The following is a 22,008-nucleotide window of genomic DNA, read 5'->3' as shown; positions in this document are numbered from 1 at the left end:
GGGAAAGAAATTGTGTTAAAGCCTTTGGCATTAAGAGCTTTCTCGCGTGTTTTGCAAAAGTCCCAATCTGATAGTGTATATGTGTGCTGGCTGAACTCGTAGATACCATTTTTGCGTCCGTGTGCAGAATGAAGGAATTCAGAGGTAGTTTTGCGAGCTATTGCTAACTAGTGTTAGCGCAATGACTTGAAATCTACAGGTATGCTAGCATGTGCTTCTGTACCTGTAGACTTTCAGTCTTTGTGCTATGGCTCGGGAAACATACAAATGGTGTACAGTATTATCATCCTAGATAGTGCATGATTATGAATTTCCAAAGGGAGTATTACAAAACTCATGTATAGCCATGTAAGACTAGGACACACTAAATTTAATCTTCAGAATTGCCCAAAGTTAACAACTTAAAAGGTGCACACTGTAGCTGGTGCTTTCTTTATGTAGGGACATGACATAAAGTACACAACGGCAATTTACACTCTCTCTCTCTACCTTTTGCTGCCTAGTCCAGCTTTTTTACTCAACAGAATTTTCATTTAAGGCCTCTCTCTGAATCTCAAACTTTCTGATAGGCCACATGTTTAGAGGCATTTCTATTAAATGTCAGGTGCTGTGCCGAACCTCATACCCTACTCTCACCCCTACTCTCACACAAACACGCACGTACGCACGCACACACTCAAACAGAGCGGAATGATTTGTCTGCTGAAAATGCCAGCCTTACCTGCTCTTATACAGCTCCATTCCGATCTCCCTCCCTGTGCAAAAGGAAGGTGAGTTTTGAAGTATAAATGTCAATAGTAAGGAAGGCTATGCATAATGCACTGTGTGCAGCACTTGAAAGCAGCAGGGTGAGGGGGACTGCAGGGCCAGCCCTTTTGTTCTGTATTCTCCCATGTCTAGTGAGACACTGAGCCATGCTCTCTCCCCTCTCCAGGTGAAGCTAATGTGCTTCCCCTCGCAACTCAGGTTCCCTTTTAGAAATAGAATGGGTATAACACAGTCAGAGCCCTTTGCATGCATTTCCATTTTCCATTGAAATCAGAATCATTTGTGTTGTTTAAACAGTTCTATTAACATTGCAAGTCAACGTGGTGTTGTGTTGTAGGGACGAAATTAAATGGAAAAGTGTTCCCATTGGCTTATTGTTTGCTTGTGCGTCTCACTGCAGTGGGCGGCATCAGGGTTGCAATAACACTTGTAGACACATGCTCTGCAGCCAAGGTCATCAATAAACTGCTCTCTTGCCTGGACCAGGGTCTCAGTGGGTCAGCTTTACACCTCAGTGTTCCTGACACAGCAGCCAAGATGCATCTTCACTCAGATCTGTAGTCTGATGTCCCGCTGGCCAAATCTCATATAAAATGATGCTGGGTCTGATTCAATCCACCCTGCAGCGTTCTTGTTCATGTATCGAGATCGGTTTTATTCAGTGTGGATTTATAACGGCAAATAGTTAACCTCCAATCGAAATCCTATTATTTTACCAAAACATTTAGTAATTTAGCAGACGCTCTTTTCCAGAACAACTTACCGGAGCAATTAGGGTTAAGTGCCTTGTTCAAGGGCACATAGGCAGATTTTTAACCGCTAAGCTACCTGCCGCCCTCATGAAATATGTTTATATGGCTGTGTAAATTCTGCAGTGCGGTTCTGATTAAATGTGGCTTCTTTTCGAGACAGTGCAGCAGCTTCTCTCTAGTACCATTGTGAAGTATTAAGTTGTCCCATCTCTTCTCTGGATTGAGGAGCCTGTGATGGGGTTATTATAAAGTACTTATAAGAAAGGGTGCCTGTGAAAAGTCCAATTATGCCAACTGCCAAACAGGTTGGCAGAGTGGAAGGAGCTGCCATGGAAATGAATTCTAATTTTCCTCTTCTTTGTTGTTTTACAGTGTATTGTCAGGCTCTGGCTGGCTGCAGTCAGGCAGCACTTAGAGCAGCTAGTTTATCTACGAGAGGATCAGTGAATGGCCTAGTCTTAATAATGCATGTGTACGTATGACCTAGTATATTTACATTAGTCAAGGATAGAGTATGTCTGCAGCAGGTCAGGTGTACTTTTAAGACTCTTTCAATCCCGCGGAGGTTCTGTCTTGAAAGCATGTGCTTTGAAGGGAATTCCCGGAAATGGAGTTGAAGTAAATTGAGGCCATGTTAAAGGCTGGTTTTGGAAGCTCCTGAATGATCAGAGAAGAATGTCAAAATGAAATCTTTTTATGAAGAACCTTTCAGAAGTGTACCTACATTTGGAGGAACTATATCAGGACGGGCTCATTGTAATGGCTTGAATGGAATAAATGGAACCGAGTCAAATATGTGGTTTCCATATGTTTGATACCGTTCCATATATTCCATTCCAGCCATTTCAATAAGATCATCCTCCCATATCTTTCCACACCAGCCTCCTCTGGTACTATCTGTTCCTCTGAGGCTCATGTTTACACCTCAAAGGCTTTGTTTTATGTAGCAAGCGTGAAAATAATAGGGATGTGGCTGCGCCAAACGAGATACATTAAACACAATGTCTTGCAAAAATTCGCATGTGGATTTTGGGGAAAAGTTGTAGAAAAATATTGTATTTAAAAAAATATTTAAAAACATTTCTGCTCTTTCCATAACATAGACTGACCAGGTGAATCCTGGTGAAAGCTATGATCCCTTATTGATGTTACTTAAAACCACTTCAATCAGTGTAGATGAAGGGGAGTAGACAGGTTAAAGAAGGATTTTTAAGCCTTCAAACAATTGAGACATGGATTGTGTGTGTGACATTCAGAGGGTGAATGAGCAAGACAAAATATTTAAGTGCCTTTGAACGGGGTATGGTAGTACAGTGGCAAGATAAAGTATGTGAACCCTTTGTAATTACCTGGATTTCTACATAACTTGGTCATAAAAGTCAAAGAATAGACAAACAGACTCGAACTAATAACACAAAAAAATGATACATGTTCATGTCTTTATTGAACACACCGTGTAAACATTCACAGTGTAGGGTAGAACAAGTATGTGAACCCTTGGATTTAATAACTGGTTGATCTTCCTTTGGTAGCAATAAACTCAACAAAATATTTTCTGTAGTTGCGGATCAGACCTGTACCACGGTCAGGAGGAATTTTGGATCATTCATCTTTACAAAATTGTTTCAGTTCAGAAATATTCTTATGATGTCTGGTGTGAACCGCTCTTGAGGTCATGCCACAGCATCTCAATCGGGTTGAGGTCAGGACTCTGACTGGGCCTCCACCAGACTTTACAGTTGGGATAAGTTTTTGATGTTGGTGTGCTGTTCCTTTTTTTCTCCACACATAGTGTTGTGTATTCCTTGCAAACAACACAACTTTAGTTTAATCTGTCCACAGAATATTTTGCCAGTAGTGCTGTGTAAAATCCAGGTGCACTTTTGCAGTGGCTTCTTCCGTGGTGTCATCCAATGAACACCATTCTTGTTTAGTGTTTTACATATCGTAGATTCATCAACAGAGATGTTAACATGGTCCAGAGATTTCTGTAAGTCTTTAACTCATACTCTAGGATTCTTCTTAACCTCATTGAGTATTCTGCACTGTCTTTCCCTTATCTTTCCCTTACGGCCACTCCTAGGGAGAGTAGCAACAGTGCTGAACTTTCTCCATTTATAGACAATTTGTCTTACTTGTGGACTGATGAACATCAAGGCTTTTAGAGATACATTTGGAACCCTTTCCAGCGTTACGCAAGTCAACAATTATTAATCATGGGTCTTCTGAGATCTCTTTTGTTTGAGGCATGGTTCACGTCAGGCAATACTTCTTGTGAATAGTAAACTCAAATTTTGTTCGTGTTTTTTATAGGGCTAGGCAGCTCTAACCAACATCTCCAATCTCGTCTCATTGATTGGACTCCAGGTTAGCTGACTCCTGATTCTAATTAGCTTTTGGAGAAGTTATTAGCCTAGGGGTTCACATACTTTTTCAAACCTACGTTGTGAATGTTTAAATTATGTATTCAATATAGTATACAATAATTTGTGTGCTGTTAGTTTAAGCATGCTGTGTTTGTCTATTGATGTGACTTAGATGAAGATCAGATCAAATGTTATGACCAACTTATGCAGAAATCCAGGTAATTCCAAAGGGTTCACATACTTTTTCTTGTGACTGTAGGTGCCAAGCACGGCAGTTTGAGTTTGTCAAGAACTGCCATGCTGCTGGGTTTTTCACGTTCAACAGTTTCCCGTGTGTATCAAGAATGGTTCAACACCCAAAGGACATCCAGCCAACTTGGCACAACTGTGGGAAGCATTGGAGTCAACATTTTGACACCTTGTAGAGTCCATGCCCGACGAATTGAGGCTGAGGGCAAAAGGGGGTGTAACTAAATATTAGAAAGGTGTTCCTAATGTTTTGTCCACTCAGTGCATATTTGTTTGTCTGTTTAGATTTTGGCATACATTCTGGAAACCATACTGTTATCCATATTAGCCCCTCACTGGTTTAGAACCATCGATATTGTTCTTATTGTATTTAGAACATTCACAATCATCATTTCTCTGGTCATCATAGATCACAACATATTATGTTTCAAGATTAAAATTTATAACATTTTATTTGATCTTTCAATAATTAGCAACTTGATTCTGTAGTTGGAAAATAACCCTCCCAAACAACAACTGTCTGATGGAATTATGTTCTGGTCATTTTCTTGCAGTCTCCTTTACATTGTTACCTGGTAAATATCAATACTCTGAAAAGGGAAATTATGGAGGAATTTAACATTTAAACAGAATGAATGGCCAGTAGATCAATGGAGAGGACTGATCTTATCAGATTACTGCAGGTACAGACTCCAATCTGCATTTATTATATAATACCTTAGAAGTGAGCCTTGCCATCTAAACGCTGATGTATAATAAGCAGGAGAAAAAACATATCACACAGACAAACTAAATCAATACAATTCAATTCAACCTCTTAGGCCAAACGCAGGACTCTGTCATTAGTCTTTCTGTATACAACTGGGATGAGAACACACAACTATCTAGTTTTGGTAGCCCTTTACACTCAAACACAACGTAGCCCTTTACACTCAAAGATAAGGTAGCCCTTTACACTCAAACCCATGGTAGCCATTTACACTCAAACCCATGGTAGCCATTTACACTCAAACCCATGGTAGCCATTTACACTCAAACCCATGGTAGCCCTTTACACTCAAACCCATGGTAGCCATTTACACTCAAACCCATGGTAGCCATTTACACTCAAACCCATGGTAGCCATTTACACTCAAACCCATGGTAGCCATTTACACTCAAACCCATGGTAGCCATTTACACTCAAACCCATGGTAGCCATTTACACTCAAACCCATGGTAGCCATTTACACTCAAACCCATGGTAGCCATTTACACTCAAACCCATGGTAGCCATTTACACTCAAACCCATGGTAGCCATTTACACTCAAACCCATGGTAGCCATTTACACTCAAACCCATGGTAGCCATTTACACTCAAACCCATGGTAGCCCTTTACACTCAAACCCATGGTAGCCCTTTACACTCAAACACAAGGTAGCCCTTTACACTCAAACACAAGGTAGCCCTTTACACTCAAACCCATGGTAGCCCTTTACTCTCAAACCCATGGTAGCCCTTTACACTCAAACACATGGTAGCCCTTTACACTCAAACCCATATATGGGTTGAAAATGGCAGATTTGGGCACTGATAAGCACCTAAATTGGAACGCAGTGGCTGTACATGCTATAAATGACGTCAGACCTCAAGCTCTGCGCTTCATAGCGCTGTATGGGTTTTGACTGACAGCCATTCTTAAATTGAGCACCGCATGCGACAATAAATTGCCCCGTCCCTCCTGCTAATCAGCAGCTGCAGGACACAAAGTTTTAGAATGTTCAGATAAAAATATGCTATGTAGAACAAACATGCCTCTCTGACATGTTGAATAAGGAATAAGGACGGCTCTATTAACTGATCAATCTGCAACAGTTAAGAACATCTTTAAACTGAACGTGGCCCAGGTAACATTACCAGTAGCCTATATGAAAACAGGAAAACATTTGGTGGCACAGAAAGAAAGGGAAAAGAATAACAAACCATTTATTGACTAAATGTATCTTGTCACTACACTATATCTGACTGGGTATTTAAATCTATTTTGAGTTCATGTGGACCCAGTGACTCGGAATTTCAGCCAATTTCATGACACCACTCTTGAGTCGAGCACAGGGGACTCGATATTTAGTGACTCGACTACATAACTGGGCAAAACAGTCAATAACTCTTGTTCAAATTCATTAGCCACCGTTCTACTTTTGGACATCAGTGTGACTTGATAACAATGGCAATGACAAGACCGAGTGATGGAGGTGCAACCCATACTAGGCTACTTTGCAGCACCATCTGGTGATATTTTTATTTTTACTCTCTCTCTCTCTCTCTCTCTCTCTCTCTCTCTCTCTCTCTCTCTCTCTCTCTCTCTCTCTCTCTCTGTGTGTGTGTGCAGTATCTATGGCTGAATTAGGAATTTACATGACCAGATAGTTCTTATATAATATATTATTTATTATATATGTTTGTCATATTTCTGCAGCTGGGAGGAGAATGTGATGTTATGCAGAACAATATGTTGATAGGACAAGGTTATGTATGTTTGTACACATGGAAGTCAGTGATTTATGTTTCCTATAGGTTAATGAGGCAATACAAATGTGATGTTACTAAAATGTGGCTAAAATGAAAGGGCATTAAGTTGACAAAAATGGCCCACTATTTTCGTCATTTTGACAATAACTAGATTAAATCATTATTCAAATGACAGTAATGTGACTAAGACTTAATTATAATTTAGTCAAAATAACTAAGACTAGACAACATTTAACACACACACACACACATACATACATACTGTACATGCATTCATGCAACACACACATCACAACTGCTGCCTCCAGACTCTTATTTACTATCGCTAATACTGCACAATTTAAACACTTGCCCCCCAATCTCTCTTTCCCTGATACATGTGTAAATATTGTACTATACATTTGCCTTCCTGTATTATTGTTATGCTTAAATGTTTATTCTATTCAACTGAGACATTTTCTTTAAGTTTGTATTCTTATCTTTTCTTATTTCTTATTGTTGTTTCAATGTCGAGAAGGAACCTGCAAGTAAGTATTTTGTTGGACGTTGTGTACCGTGTGTATCCTGTACATAGGACTAATAACACTTGAAAGTGAAACTTTTAATTTGATTCTGAAATGTAGGGTAGAATAAGAGTCGTTATAAAGGAATTGGATTATAAAGCTCCTACACTAAAGTCTACAAGTTGCACGTTCTGTGGTGTGAAGACACAACAGGTGTGGTCAATAGACAGGGACTCACTCCTAGCTGGAGTGAACTCATGCATCTGTGGTGTTGCAGCAAGAGAACATGTCTGGTAGACCTCAGTCTGGATGTACTTGACTAAACTCACCTGTCACACACTGCAGGGGCATGAAAGCCAGCTCTCTTTGCTGAGCCGCTGAACTCAAACACAGACTCATACGTGAGATTGCGAAGGGTGACTCAGGGGTTTTGAGCTTTTTATAGAGGAACGACAACAAAGTAATAATGCAGGACGAAACCAATTTGGTTTCTAGGGTTACAATCCTTATGCCCTTATGTCTATTCATCTTTATTTCATTAGCAACAGGCGTGTCATTTATCATAGCATCTGGGGTGCTATGAAAATGTATGTTCATCTGTCAATTTTATTGCATAACTATTTTTCAAAATGTGGATTGTACTTTTGAATGATAACCTTGTTAAGTGTGCTAATTAAAATGAAAAAATCCCCAAGGCTCTTTCCAAGTGGAGGAAAAGTGAATGTTAACAAAGTGCTTACTAAATGTCACAAAACTCTCACACACTTATCAAGCCACTCAGGAAATTCTCAACTCTCTCTCGCTTTCTCTCTCACTTTCTGTCTCACTTTGTCTCTTTCTCTCTGCAGAGCTCCCCAGCAGTCCACCAGCCCAGTTCACCTTCAGACCCCTACCCCCACCCCCGCCCCCTCCCCACGCGTGCACATGTGCCCGCCCAGCCCCTCATGCTCATGTTTCTGAGGCACTGCAGAGGAACACCCTGCCGGCTCGGAGCCAGGCGATGGATGGAGATCCCACTCAGCCGGCCGACAGAGACAGAGGCCAGCTCCACAACAGCTGGGCACTCAACAGCAACATCCCCTGGAGACCAGGTAAGCCTTGGCACCTCCACTCTCACCTGCCTAGTAATGGGGTCAGTTCAGTGTGGCAGACACTTTAACAGCTCTGTGGCCATAGTTTCCACAATATGAGTCATGCAGGGCTCTTGGCCTCTTTCCCTCCATGTTCTTAATCACTGTGACACCACCGGTAACTTGGATACAAAAAATAGCACTAGATTTGAGAAAGTAGATTGAATGAACATGTTGTTGGCATGAGTTAAGTGTTGCAGAGAGGACCCCTGTGACTTCAGTCACAGACCTCTCACACGTCTTTAATGATTCACACTTGATAGAGAGATGAATAATGGTGTTAATTCATAATGAGGGGTTGGTGGTGTGTAACTAAATCATATCATTTTGAAGAGATTCAGGGCTAAGGCTTTTGAGAAGTGAAGTGGTGTACAAATCCAACATAAATAGGTACATGATTAGCTGAAAATACTGAAGATCAAGGCCTTTACAAAGCAAATCATCGATTTAACTGCAAAAAGCCTGTTGAGTTCACAATTAGCATATAAAGAAATGTTGTGTCAGATGTGAATAGTAAAATAGCTATTGTAGTTAGTTAAAGGAAGGTTGCCAACATCTGACTGGTGTGGGAGTCATTAATGACAATTAATGAAGGAACAACCTTTTTTGAAGTGTAGCTGTTCATCCCAAGAGGGTTATTGGTTTTTAAATGGACATCCAAAGGGAAAACCATTTCAAGCGGTCACCCTTTATGAACACTCTTTTCTTTTAATAATGTAATCATTTTTGTGATTTCCAAGAGACCGAAATGTGACCTTTATCCCTTTGAGCTTATGAACTTGGAATGAATTATCTTTGTCCTGCTTGAAAACCAACCTGCCAGATGAGATAATTAGTTTCTCTTTCTTAGCTTTGTTCTGCTAGAGTATGGGAGATGAAAGTAGTTGAAACAGAACAGACTGTGACAGGTTAGTAGCAAGACTGCTTATTGATAGGAAATCAAAGAAAGAAGCGATGGCCGCCAACAGCTGTTGGGTCGAAGGTGAAATTGAAAAGGGTTGCCAAACAATGATGTCACACTGTCTAATTCACTGTTTTTGCACACTTGAAAATGGAAAAACTCTATCAACTTAAAATGAGCTGAGCTCTAGATGCGTCATGCTTAGAAAATGGCAAATTCAATGACTTAGGACCAAAAGCAACGAGGTAAATGTTCTATCCTTATTTTCTATCCTTCAATCAAAACATTTCCCGCTTGTTATTAATGACAAGGCTTGTTTATCTTTAGGTTTTAAAATGCAAGGGACCACTATGACAAGAAAACTATGGATAAGTAAATGAATCATGAAGTAGAGAACCTTTGTCAAGATTGACAATTATGTTGTCTGCCTTTTCAGATAGTTTTTTTCACTCAAAGGTTTGTCCGTGAAATGTGAGTGAAAGGATGAGCCGAAATGTTCATCTTGGTGTATGTGTCGCTGGTGTATTTGTCTGTTTCCCCATTGTTTGGTAAACCCACCAGTGCTTGGTGCTTTATAAATGTATTGTAAATTGAAAATAAGCAATCCTATCATTGGTAAACAACTTCTTTCTGTTGACTAAAAGATGTTGACATGTTGTCTTCAGAGAAAGACGTGTGAAACGTGCGTTATCAGCATCAGTAGGGAGAAGACTACATCATAGAAGAAAACATGGGCCTACCTTAGGTATATTTTCTCCCCCACGCATTGTATTCAAAACATCCATAACGACCTATTAGGTGTACCGTGCCTTCAGAAGGTATTCATACCCCTTGACTTATTCCACACTTTGTTGTGTTACACAGTTACAGCCTGAATTCAAAATTGATTCAAGAGATTTGTCTCACCCATCTACACACAATAATCCATAATGACAAAGTGAAAACATGTTTTTAGACATTCTCATTTACATAAGTTATCACACCCCTTAGCCAATACATGTTAGAATCCCTTTTGGCAGTGATTACAGCTGTGAGTCTTTCTGGGAAAATCTCTAAGAGCTTTGCACACCTGGACTGTACAATATCTACCCATTATTATTTTCAAAATTCTTCATGCTCTGTCAAATTGGTTGTTGATCATTACTAGACAACCATTTTCAAGTCATAGATTTTTTTGCCATAGATTTTCAAGCAGATTTAAGTCAAAACTGTAACTCGCCGCTCAGGAACATTCACTGTCTTCTTGGTAAGCAACTCCAGTGTAGATTTGGCTTGGTGTTATAGGTTATTGTCCTGCTGAAATGTGAATTAATCTCCCAGTGTCGAGTGGAAAGCCAACTAAACCAGTTTTTCCTCTTGGATTTTGCCTGTGCTTAGCTCCATTACGTTTATTTTTCTCCTGAAATACTCCCCAGTCCTTAGCAATTACAAGCATAGCCATAACACGATGCTGCCCCCACTATTCTTGCAAATATGGAGAGTGGTACTCAGTAATGTGTTGTATTGGATTTGCCCCTAACATAGCATTCTGTATTCAGGACAAAAAATAAATGTCTTTGCCACATTTTTTGCAGTATTTCTTTAGTGCCTTGTTGCAAACAGGATAGATGTTTTGGAGTATTTATATTATTTTCACTCTGTCATTTAGGTTAGTATTGTGGATTAACTACAATATTCTTGATACATCCTCAGTTTTCTCCTATCACAGCCATTAAACTCTGGAACTGTTTTAAAGTCACCATTGACCTCATGGTGAAATCCCAGAGCGGTGTCCTTCCTCTCCGGCAACTCCTCTCCGGCAACTGAGTTAGGAAGGACACCTGTATTTTTTTAGTGACTGGGTGTATTGATACACCATCCAAAGTGTAATTAATAACACCATGCTAAAAGTGATATTCAATGTCTGCTTTTTTATTTTTACCCATCAACCAATAGGTTTCCTCCTTTGAGAGGCATTGGAAAACCTCCCTGGTCTCTGTGTATGAATCTGTGTTGGAAATTCACTGCTTTGTATGTGTATGTTTTGTATTGTTTATGAAATATTTTAAACATCTATGAAAAAAATGAAGTAGTCATTCAAAAATCATGTTAAACGCTATTATTACACACAGAGTGAGTCCATGCTACTTATCATGTGACTTTGTTAAAGACATTTTTACTCCTGAACTTATTTAGGCCTTAACTAAAGGGTTGAATACTTATTGACTCAAGACATTTCAACTTTTCATTTTTCATTTGTAAACATTTTGAAAAAACATAATTATACTTTAACATTAAATCTCTATTTAATCCATTTTAAATTCAGGCTGTAACACATTTTGAAAAAGTCAAGGGGTGGGAATACTTTCTCACCACAATTCTCAGAGATCTACAGACAGTTCCTTCGACTTCATGGTCACAGGTGGACTCCGGTCAAGTTGTAGTGACATCTCAAGGATGATCAAAAGAAATTGGATGCACCTGAGCTCAATCTGGAGTGTCATAGCAAAGGGGACTGAATAATTATATAAATGAGATGTTTCTGTATTTCGTTTTCAATAAATTTGGAAACATTTCATAAAACATGTTTTCTGTTTGTCATTATGGGGTATTGTGTAGATGGGTGAGAGACAAAAATCTATTTAATCCACATTGAATTCAGGCTGTAACACAACAAAATGTTGAATAAGTCAAGGGGCAGGAATACTTTCTGAAGGCTCTGTATGTAATATACAAAAGTGACAACAATGACAAATGAACACAATTAGGTTTGCGGGAGGGGTAGTGGTACTTGAACGTCTCGAATTTGATGGAGTAGGTAGATCCTCCCTCCCTTATGGTGGATCTCAACGACTGCTCATTAAGGCCCCACATATATGTAGAGGTCAAACACTCTGCATAGGGGATGAGAATGTCACCATGCCTGATGTGGCTGTGTGCTGACTTTCTGTTCACACCTAAACGAACCTTGTTGTCGATATATAAAACTAATACAATGCCAGCATTCATGTAGATCAGCAAATTGCTATCCAATACCTCCTCTTGGCATTGTATATCTTATCATTGTCAATTCTAATTAAATGAAAGGTTTGACGTGATGGCCGATCAATAACATCACCACACTTGATGTTTTGTCTTCACATTTAGAAAATTATAACAACTGTTCTATTACTGCACGTTCACTCTAAAGGCTGGGTGATGTGTTGTTGACAGTTTTAACACTGTTCTCTTGGCTTTGACAAATAAACCAAGACTGAATATTTACCAGAGATTATATATATTTGAGTTGATTTCAGATTTCTGTGTTGTCAACTCTCACCAGCAGACATTACCAATTAAACATAGCTGTCTTCCAATTAATTAGTATACTGTAACATCAAGTGTTTTTCAGACCGCTAAAATGACTAGCAATTAGGTTCACAGTATCACCCACCTCCACAAGCACCTTCAGAGGGATATTATGAGGAGCCAATCCACACATAGGCCTACTGTATCTCCACAAAATGGTGGTTTAACATATTATATAATCAATGGTGAAGATCAGTGATCAATAGAGTGATCACCAGATCATCATTACAGACGTCTTGGTATCTTTATGATCCAAAAACGTACACCCTTAGGAAAAAAAGGTGCTCTATAGGCTTCTTCAGTTTGTCCCCAAAGGGGATACATTTTTGGTGCTGGGTAAAACCCTTTGCAGAGGGTTCTATCTAGATACCTCTATGTAGGGTTCTTCAAATAACCCGCTGTATATGGTTCTACCTTGTGAAGGGTTGTGCCTAGAACCATTTTGTCATCTAAAGGGTCTTCCTAGAACCGTCTATGAAGGGTTCTACCGAGAACCCTTTTATCTTTTGAGGGTTCTTCCTAGAACCCCTGGTACATCCTGTTTCCATTTATCATCTTTAAGCTTTTTCTACAAATGTATTGGACATGATTAGGAAAGGCACACGTCTGTCTGTATAAGGTCCCACAGAGAAAGATATGAGGTCGAAAGATTTATCCGTAGAGGTCTGAGACAGGAGTCGAGGCACAGATCTGGGGAAGTGTATCAAAAAATGTCTGCAACATTGAAGAACACAGTGGCCTCCATCATTTTTTTTTTTTTTTTTAACCTTTATTTAACCAGGCAAGTCAGTTAAGAACATTATTTTCAATGACGGCCTGGGAACAGTGGGTTGCCTGTTCAGGGGCAGAACGACAGATTTGTACCTTGTCAGCTCAGGGGTTTGAACTCGCAACCTTCTGGTTACTAGTCCAACGCTCTAACCACTAGGCTACGCTGCCGCCCCATTCTTAAATGGAAGACGTTTGGAACTACCAAGTCTCTTCCTTGAGCAAATCTGACCATAACTCTATCCTCATGATTCCGGCTCAAACTGAGCAATCGGGGGAGAAGGGGCTTGGTCAGGGAGGAGACCAAGAACCTGATGGTCACTCTGACAGAGCTCTAGACTTCCTCTGTGGAGGTGGGAGAACCTTCTCTGCAGCACTCCACCAATCAGGCCCTTGTGGTAGAGTGGCCAGACGGAAGCCACTCCTCAGTAAAAGCACATGACAGTCCGCTTGGAGTTTGCCAAAAGGCACTTAAAGGACTCTCAGACCATGATAAACAATATTCTCTGGTCTGATGAAACCAAGATTGAACTCTTTGACCTGAATGCCAAGCGTCACGTCTGGCACCATTCCTACGGTGAAGCATAGTGGTGGCAGCATCATGCTGTGGGATGTTTTTCAGCAGCAGGGACTGGGAGACTAGTCAGGATTGAGGGAAAGATGTACAGAGTAAAGTACAGAGAGTTCCTTGATGAAAACCTGATCCAGAGCGCTCAGGACCTCAGACTGGGGTGAAGGTTCACCTTCCAACAGGCAACGACCCTAAGCACACAGTCAAGGCAATGTATGTGTATGTGCTTGAGTGCCCCAGCCAGAGCCCGGACTTGATCCCAATCAAACATCTCTGGAGAGACCTGAAAGTAGCTTTGCAGAGACGCTAACCATCCAACCTGACAGAGCTTGAGAGGATCTGCAGAGAAGAATAGGAGAAAATCCCCAAATACAGGTGTGCCAAGCTTGTAGCCCGAGTCTGTAATCGCTGCCAAAGGTGCTTCAACAAAATAGTGAGTAAAGGGTCTGAATACTGACAATTTGGGTATATATACTACCACTGGTGGAACCATGTCTTTGTCTCATGCAGCTGTGTGACCCAATGGGTGAATAAACTTGGTTTAAGCTTTACTAATCATTTGTGTGTTTTACTATGTTCATTTAGAACCTAACACCAAGAAGACCTGAGGCTGTAATCGCTGCCAAAGGTGTTTCAACAAAGTACTGAGTGAAGGGTCTGAATATTTACAGTTTGTAAATTCATTTTTTTTTTTATACATTTGCAAAAATGTTAGCTTTTTCATTATTGGGTATTGTGTGTAGATTGATGAGGGAAAAAACAATTTAATCCATTTTAGAATAAGACTGTAACGTAACAAAGTGTGGAAAAAGTCAAGGGGTCTGAATACTTTCCGAATGCACTGTAGATTATATTTAATCACTGAAGTTGGAGACTTTTATCTCCCTCACCAACTTCAAACATCAGCTATCTGAGCAGCTAACCGATCGCTGCAGCTGTACATAATCTATTGGTAAATAGCCCACCCATTTTCACCTACCTCATCCCCACAGTTTTTATTTATTTACTTTTCTGCTCTTTTGCACACCAATATCTCTACCTGTACATGATCATCTGATCATTTATCACTCCAGTGTTAATCTGCAATATTGTAATTATTCGCCTACCTCCTCATGCCTTTTGCACACATTGTATATAGACTCCCCTTTTTTTCTACTGTGTTATTGACTTGTTAATTGTTTACTCCATGTGTAACTCTGTGTTGTCTGTTCACACTGCTATGCTTTATCTTGGCCAGGTCGCAGTTGCAAATGAGAACTTGTTCTCAACTAGCCTACCTGGTTAAATAAAGGTGAAATATATATATATTTTTTTTTTAAATCACCTGGTTATATCCTAACACAGTGGTTTTCGGAATATCCTGGTTTACAGGCCACATCAGGATTGCAAGTCACATTATCCTGGCTTTCAATGTCATGTATAGTTTGTATTGGAACCCAGCCAGAATTAGGATATCCAACAAGATAAATTGTTAATCACCCGCAACCTGCATTCAGAATGACTGCCAGGGTAGGGATGATTGAATACTGAGACTACGTCAATCACTTAAACTGTAACAACCATCTCAGTAACAGGTGCCATAAATCAAATTACTAACTGATTGGATTAGTTAGAAATCGGTATGTTATGTATATAAGTTTACCATACAATGAATCAACTAATCAATGTACATGCAAAAACACTGATATTACAGAAAAACAAACCGTTTTGAAAATCTCCCTGTAATAGAGCATGCTGGGAAATATTATGTATGGTTCTATGTAGAACCCTTCTTTCATTCCAAATAATCCTTCTTGCCTTCCAAAGAATCATCACAGAACCCTATCTTCCAAAAACGGTTCTTAGGATGTTAAAGGTTCCAGATGGTGCCGGATGAGAAGGCCGCCGTTTTATGGGCTCCGAACCAACTGTGGTATTGTGTGTGTTTTTTCACGTTATTTGTAACTTATTTTGTACATGATGTTTTTGCCGCTGTCTCTTCTGGATATCAGGACAGCGATTACTCACCTCGTACTAGACAAAGATTTTTTCTTTAATGAGTCGGACGCAAAGGATTGACTTCAGACACCCGACAAGGCCCAAATCCCTGTCATTCGCATGACGTAGGTCGGGGTGCCTTGTAAGGATCCGACAGCGAGTGCGTAATCCGCCTTTACCATCAGTCCTATTAGCCAACGTGCAATCATTGGATAATAAAATGGATGAGCTCTGATCAAGACTATCCTATCAACATTAAAAACTGTAGTATCTTATGTTTCACCGAATCGTGGCTGAACGACGACATGGATAACATACAGCTGGTTGGGTTTTCAGCAACTGCAAGGCTTCCGACCACTAGGCACTACAAAGGGTAGTGCGTACGGCCCAGTAAATCACTGGGGCCAAGCTTCCTGCCATCCAGGACCTCTATACCAGGCGGTGTCAGGGAAAGCCCTAGTCATAGACTGTTCTTTCTACTGCTGCACAGCAAGCGGTACCGGAGAGCTAAGTCTAGGTCCAAGAGGCTTCTTAACAGCTTTTACCCCCAAGACATAAGACTCCTGAACAGCTAATCAAATGGCTACCAGGACTATTTGCATTGTCCCCCCAACCCCATTTTTACACTGCTGCTACTCTCTGTTTATTATCCATGCAGTCACTTTTCCTCTACCTGCATGTACATATTACCTCAATTAACCTGTGCCCCCGCACATTGTTTCTGTACTGGTACGCTAGTGTTATTATATTGTTGCTCTTTTATTATTTGTTATTTTTCTATTTTCTTTCTTTCTTTTTTACTTCAGTTTGTTATAGTAAATACTATAACACACATTTTTCTTAAAACTGCATTGTTGGTTAACGGCTTGTAAGTAAGCATTTTAATGTGAGGTCTACACTTGTTGTATTCAGCGCATGTGACAAATAACATTTGATTTGATTTCAAAAGGGTTCTTCTGATCAAAATGGTTCTTGGTAGAACCCTATCGCTCCACAAATAACTCTTTTTTGTGTAGTGTAGAGTTCCTCCTCCTGAACGCCTTCCTCAAACCAAAACAAAGTTTGAGATAAAATCAGTTATTTTATTTTGGCCAAATGATATCAGCCAAGTCGATACACTGTTGAGAACACAGACACGGATGATATGGCACTGACCCAACATCAATGCAATTACATATTTCTGTCACATCAGCATAATGACCATATTCAAGACCACAAGCATTTTCTTCCTAATTTCTTTAAATTACACACAGACAGGAATTGATTGCTCCTCTATTGACCGTTTTTTTGCCCTTAACAATGCATTTTTCAAGTGTCAGCAGCAGCACTACAACAGAACTGTGCCTCAATATCCCAGACCGTGTTGAGCTCAGCTCTGGATGTCCACGGTCAATAACCTCACCAGTTTTCATGAATGTTGCTGCAGACCGTGAGGAGAATTACCCAATACCACAGGATGCTGCGTTTACACTGGCTTGGACAACAAAAACAAACATGCCTCAGATAACTTTATCCCTTTGTGAACCATACTTAAACTGAATTACGCTGTCTGTGAAAATTGGCCCAGCAATTATGCCCTGTGATATAATCTTCCCTAAAACTGACCTTTGTACTCTCACATCTTTAATTGAACACATTAAAGATAGCGGCTAATGGTATTAAAACCTTTTCTAATTAGGGACCTGAGCAATGAGGGTTATTTTTTCCCCTTCCTTTTGTTCTTCTGTTCCGTCGGTCGGTCTATTCCCTCCCTGCACACTGCCGCCTACAGCTTGTTAGATAAAGGCAGTGGTTGCAAGGTCAAGTTCACAGTGAGGAGGAATTGGCCACCATTCTGCATTAGCATAAATCCATGTAATCACAGCATTCAGCATCACTGTCAGGTGTGAGAATGTAATAATAAATGTTGGTCTTAGACTCTCTCTCTCTCAATGATGTGCATTTCCAGCAGTTTACTAATAACTTAAACCGAACTACACAAGTATCTAACAGAAGTAAATTGTGTTCTGTATCCTGATTAAGTACTACACAGATTGGAAATGTCTTAATCTGTGCATGTGTATTCATATCTACGCTGTTTGTATTTGTGCGCAAATTAAAAAGGTGAAAATGTTCGAACAATACTATGTTATTGTGTTACAATGAAGTGGTAATGTATGGTAATGTATGTGCTATGTTGTGTATATTCTCATCAATGTCTACCTCTTGTGTTGTTGGGTTGCAGGCATTTTCTGTTCAAACATGGCTCAGGCTCCTCTGCCCTGTTCAGCGCTGCCAGTCAGAACTACCCTCTGACATCTAACACAGTGTACTCCCCACCCCCACGGCCCCTACCCAGGAGCACCTTCTCCAGACCCATGTTCACCTTCAACAAGCCCTACAAGTGCTGCAACTGGAAATGCACTGCCTTAAGCGCCACCGCTATCACCGTAACCCTCGCCCTCCTGCTTACGTATGTCATTGGTAAGTCGGGTATTTCTCCCTATCTATATTATCTGTCTCTATATTTTACTGAACAATTTAGTACAGTACAATGTCAGACAGACAGCATAACGTTTCCACTTGGAATGTTTTTCTTTTTTGTTTTCATCTCCAACTTTTTGCCAGGGTCATTTTATTTCATGCAATAGGATGAATGCATTGTTTGGGAGGAAATCCATCCAAGTCGTTTTTGATTCTGTAAGATAAAGGAAGCAAACATTCCTTATGTTCTATCAGAGGCAAATCATTTTTCAAGGTTTTGAAACCCATTAAACATATAACGGTAGTTGGATTTGTATAATGATGTTGCTTTTGTATTGTAGCTGTCATAATGGTTGTGTTCAGAGGTGTCATCCCCGTAGGGGGTACAGGGGCACATACCCCTTCAGATTTCTCTTAGTTTTTTAAAATTTGTTGTTGTGTTTTTTTTTTGTAATACTATTTGCCACCTAGCAATTTCATGAAGTTGGCTTTATCTTGACCAGATAGGTTCCCAATCTCCCAACCTCATAACTAGCTGCCAAGAAGCCATTTCAGTCTATCAATCAAGTTAGAGTAGCTAGCTTGTCTAACTATCTTAGCTGGCATGCTGGCTGGCAATGTTGGTCTACTTTAGAAAAGCAAGCATTTACTAGATGTAATGAATAAGAATCACATTCCTTTTAATCTTTTACTCAGATTTTAGCAGAGATACAGAGAAACATATTTTCTTTCTTTAAAAAAAATTAACCAGGAGAATACAGACGTAAAATCAAATGTTATTTGTCACATGCACCAAATACAACTGTGAAATTCTTACTTACGAGCCCTTTCCCAACAATGCAGGGTTAAAAAGTATGACAATTAGCACACAAAAAGTAAATAGTAACACAATATAATCACAATAACGAGCCTATATATAAGGAGTACCGGTACCAAGTTATTTTGCTGGGAGTACGGGTTAGTTGAGATGATTGAGGTAATGTGTACAGGTAGGGGTAAAAGTGACTAGGCAATCAGGATAGATAATAAACAGAGTAGCAGCAGCGTATGTGAAGAGTGTGAAAGTGTGTTTATGTATGAGGTACAGTATGCTTACATATGCAGAAAAATATACATTTTGTTTTACATAGAATTAAGCATAATGATTATGGCTTTATATTGCAGGGCTAAGCTGTTTCAGGTGTTTGAAAAATTCAAAATCCTCCAACTATACCTCCCCCGGACCACCCCCAGCCATCCTCACATACTTGGTGCACCCTCAGAATTTTGGGGTGCATGTGTTCTTCTCCTTGTCCCATTGAAACTGTAAGAAGCAGTATTTGGACTAAGAGACAAGCAGAAAAGGACAGATAGCAGATAGACTGTTATGTAACAATATATTATGTAGCTATTGGTCTTGCTTAGCCTTTATTCCAGAGTATGACAAATACCATGTACCAAGTAGGTACATCAGTAGAGATAGTTACATAATACTTCCCACTGTTTCCAAGAAAATGTAAAACAGTGCCAAAGTAAGTCATTATGCCATATAGCAGATGATTAGCAGCTTACACCCATGCATGCATACATTGTACATATGGGTGGCCCCGGGAATTGAAACTCACAACCTTGGTGGTGCAAGCACCATGCTCTACCAACTGAGCCATCCTGCACCAAATAGGTCTACCCCATAACTGCATGGACTTACTAGTGTACAGTACTGTGTAGTTACATATATTATTACACTGGTAGGCTTGTGTCAATTGTAGCTGAATATTGGTATTTGATCAAGAGAAAGTGTTACTTTATTACAACCTTGTTTCTGTCAATATGTCCATTGTAGAGCCAGATATCATTTACATTTAAGTCATTTAGCAGACGCTCAATCAGGTCAAATTTGCCTACTATGTTCACTGACATTATCAATAAACCATTCCATTTAAGAGACTCTAGATTTTGAATAAGCCTTTGATTTGGAACCTCTCATTCATTTCTCATAAGATGATCCTTGCCTAGTGATCAGAGAGCAACAAAAGATTGGTCGTTCAAGGGCCGTAGCCATGAATATAACATCCAAGCCTTGTCTTTAAGACTGGCGTGGTGTTATTCTAGGACTGACTGATATTAATATGAGAGCATTGTAACCTTCGTGTGCCATCTTTATGGAAAGCTCTGACCCAGAGATGTCTGTGTGTTTTTCCTAATTGAGATGATGCCCTTAAGCTTCCAACAGTGGATCAATAAATATCTTAGGAAATGCAACACAGAGCAAGATGGAAGACTCTACACCTCCAATTTATATCCTCGGACTTGTAATTTACTCAATTGCATGACCATGCATTAACAGCCCTTTAATAAGGCCACTTCAAAAGTAGCCATCAGCCCATAGCGAGGGATAGGGATTGTAAATCCCACTCTGTCTAACAAATGTTGACTGCATCTTAAAAGTTCTGCTTTATTATTCATTCTTCTACTTTAAAAATTCTAAATTACCCACTTTGATTTGACCAAATAAAAATCTATATGGCTACAGTAGTAGATTACATAAATAAAATGCTGAGTAATTTCCGGAGTTTGAAATATTGGCAAACAGCTTTGAAATTAGCTGCTATATGTTAATTCCTTCTTGTTATTAGGCAATCAGTCTAAATCGTAAACAACCAGATGTACTGTCATCACGAATAATGTTGCTATTGTACATAAAAATGTCAAGTAAATAACAAAGGTGGAATATCCATCACCCACAAGTCTCTGCTCGGTGGTAAAACATCACAAATCTCAGTGAACATGGAAGGTGCCAGTCACCACAAATCACAGAAAACATGGCTCTCTCTGTGCCTTGACACAGGCCTTTATGGCTTTGCTTGATGGTACCATTGGTGTGATCAACCCTGTTATTTATTTATCTACTGTATTTATCTGTTTTGGTTAATGCTAGTCCAGACCCCAGAAGAGACATCAGCACGGTATTTGTTTGCTGTAGTCACAGCAGGACAGCAGTGGCTGGGCTGGAGCAGTTTGCATTTCAGCGATTTGCTTTGTTTACTGCTGAGCATGTATGTTTTAAATGGACAATATTTGTCTTCATAAGACTCCATCCCAAGCACATTTATACACATTTTGCCAAATCACATGGTGAATATATCATTTGTAACTGATTTGCAAATTATTGTGATGTGTTCCAATTCGAGCACAACATTAAAACAAAAGTGGTGCTTGGGTAGGGCACATCCCACTTTATTCTCCACTATTCTGAAGAAAAATGCATTGCTGTTTGAACAGAAAGCTTAGAAATCTAGTAGGTGGTAGGGCCAGTAACAATCCAGGACAATCTGCATTTGACAATTTGTAGACCCCCACCATACAGCTATTTATGCTGCAACTGAATTTTCCTTTGACCTCACACAACATAATGAGAGGAATGCCTCAAAGACAACAGTGACATGTCATTGTGTCATACTTAGAGAATGCACACAAGCCCCAGGGCGATGAATGAATGATGAGATTAGAGAAACAGAAGAACATGCAGGCATACTGCTGATATAGCACGGTAAGCCACACTGTCTGATTCTGACTGGGAGCGAATACCAACTACTCCATTCTCCTCAGAAACACTCTTAATTCACTAAGGGGACAACCTGATGCTAATTAAAAATACTACAAAATGTCACCCACGTACCCAGAGGTGATATGCGCTGAAGAGAAAGTTACCGTTGCCTGTCAGAATGCTGTCAATGCAGG

General features: G+C 39.8%; 1 protein-coding gene across 1 annotated transcript in view; it reads left to right on the top strand.

The window, feature by feature from the left end:
- Window positions 1–22,008, top strand: part of tenm1 (teneurin transmembrane protein 1) — a 214,180-nt gene that overhangs the window by 83,046 nt on the left and 109,126 nt on the right. Inside the window, exons 4-5 of the mRNA XM_052458010.1 lie at window positions 8,000–8,231; window positions 18,038–18,288. Coding sequence (XP_052313970.1) covers window positions 8,000–8,231; window positions 18,038–18,288 — 483 coding nt within the window. The remainder of the gene's footprint in view (window positions 1–7,999; window positions 8,232–18,037; window positions 18,289–22,008) is intronic.

This window comes from Oncorhynchus keta, chromosome 12 (assembly GCF_023373465.1).
Source record: "Oncorhynchus keta strain PuntledgeMale-10-30-2019 chromosome 12, Oket_V2, whole genome shotgun sequence".
Taxonomy (NCBI): domain Eukaryota; kingdom Metazoa; phylum Chordata; class Actinopteri; order Salmoniformes; family Salmonidae; genus Oncorhynchus; species Oncorhynchus keta.
This window is presented reverse-complemented; position numbering and strand designations above follow the sequence as displayed.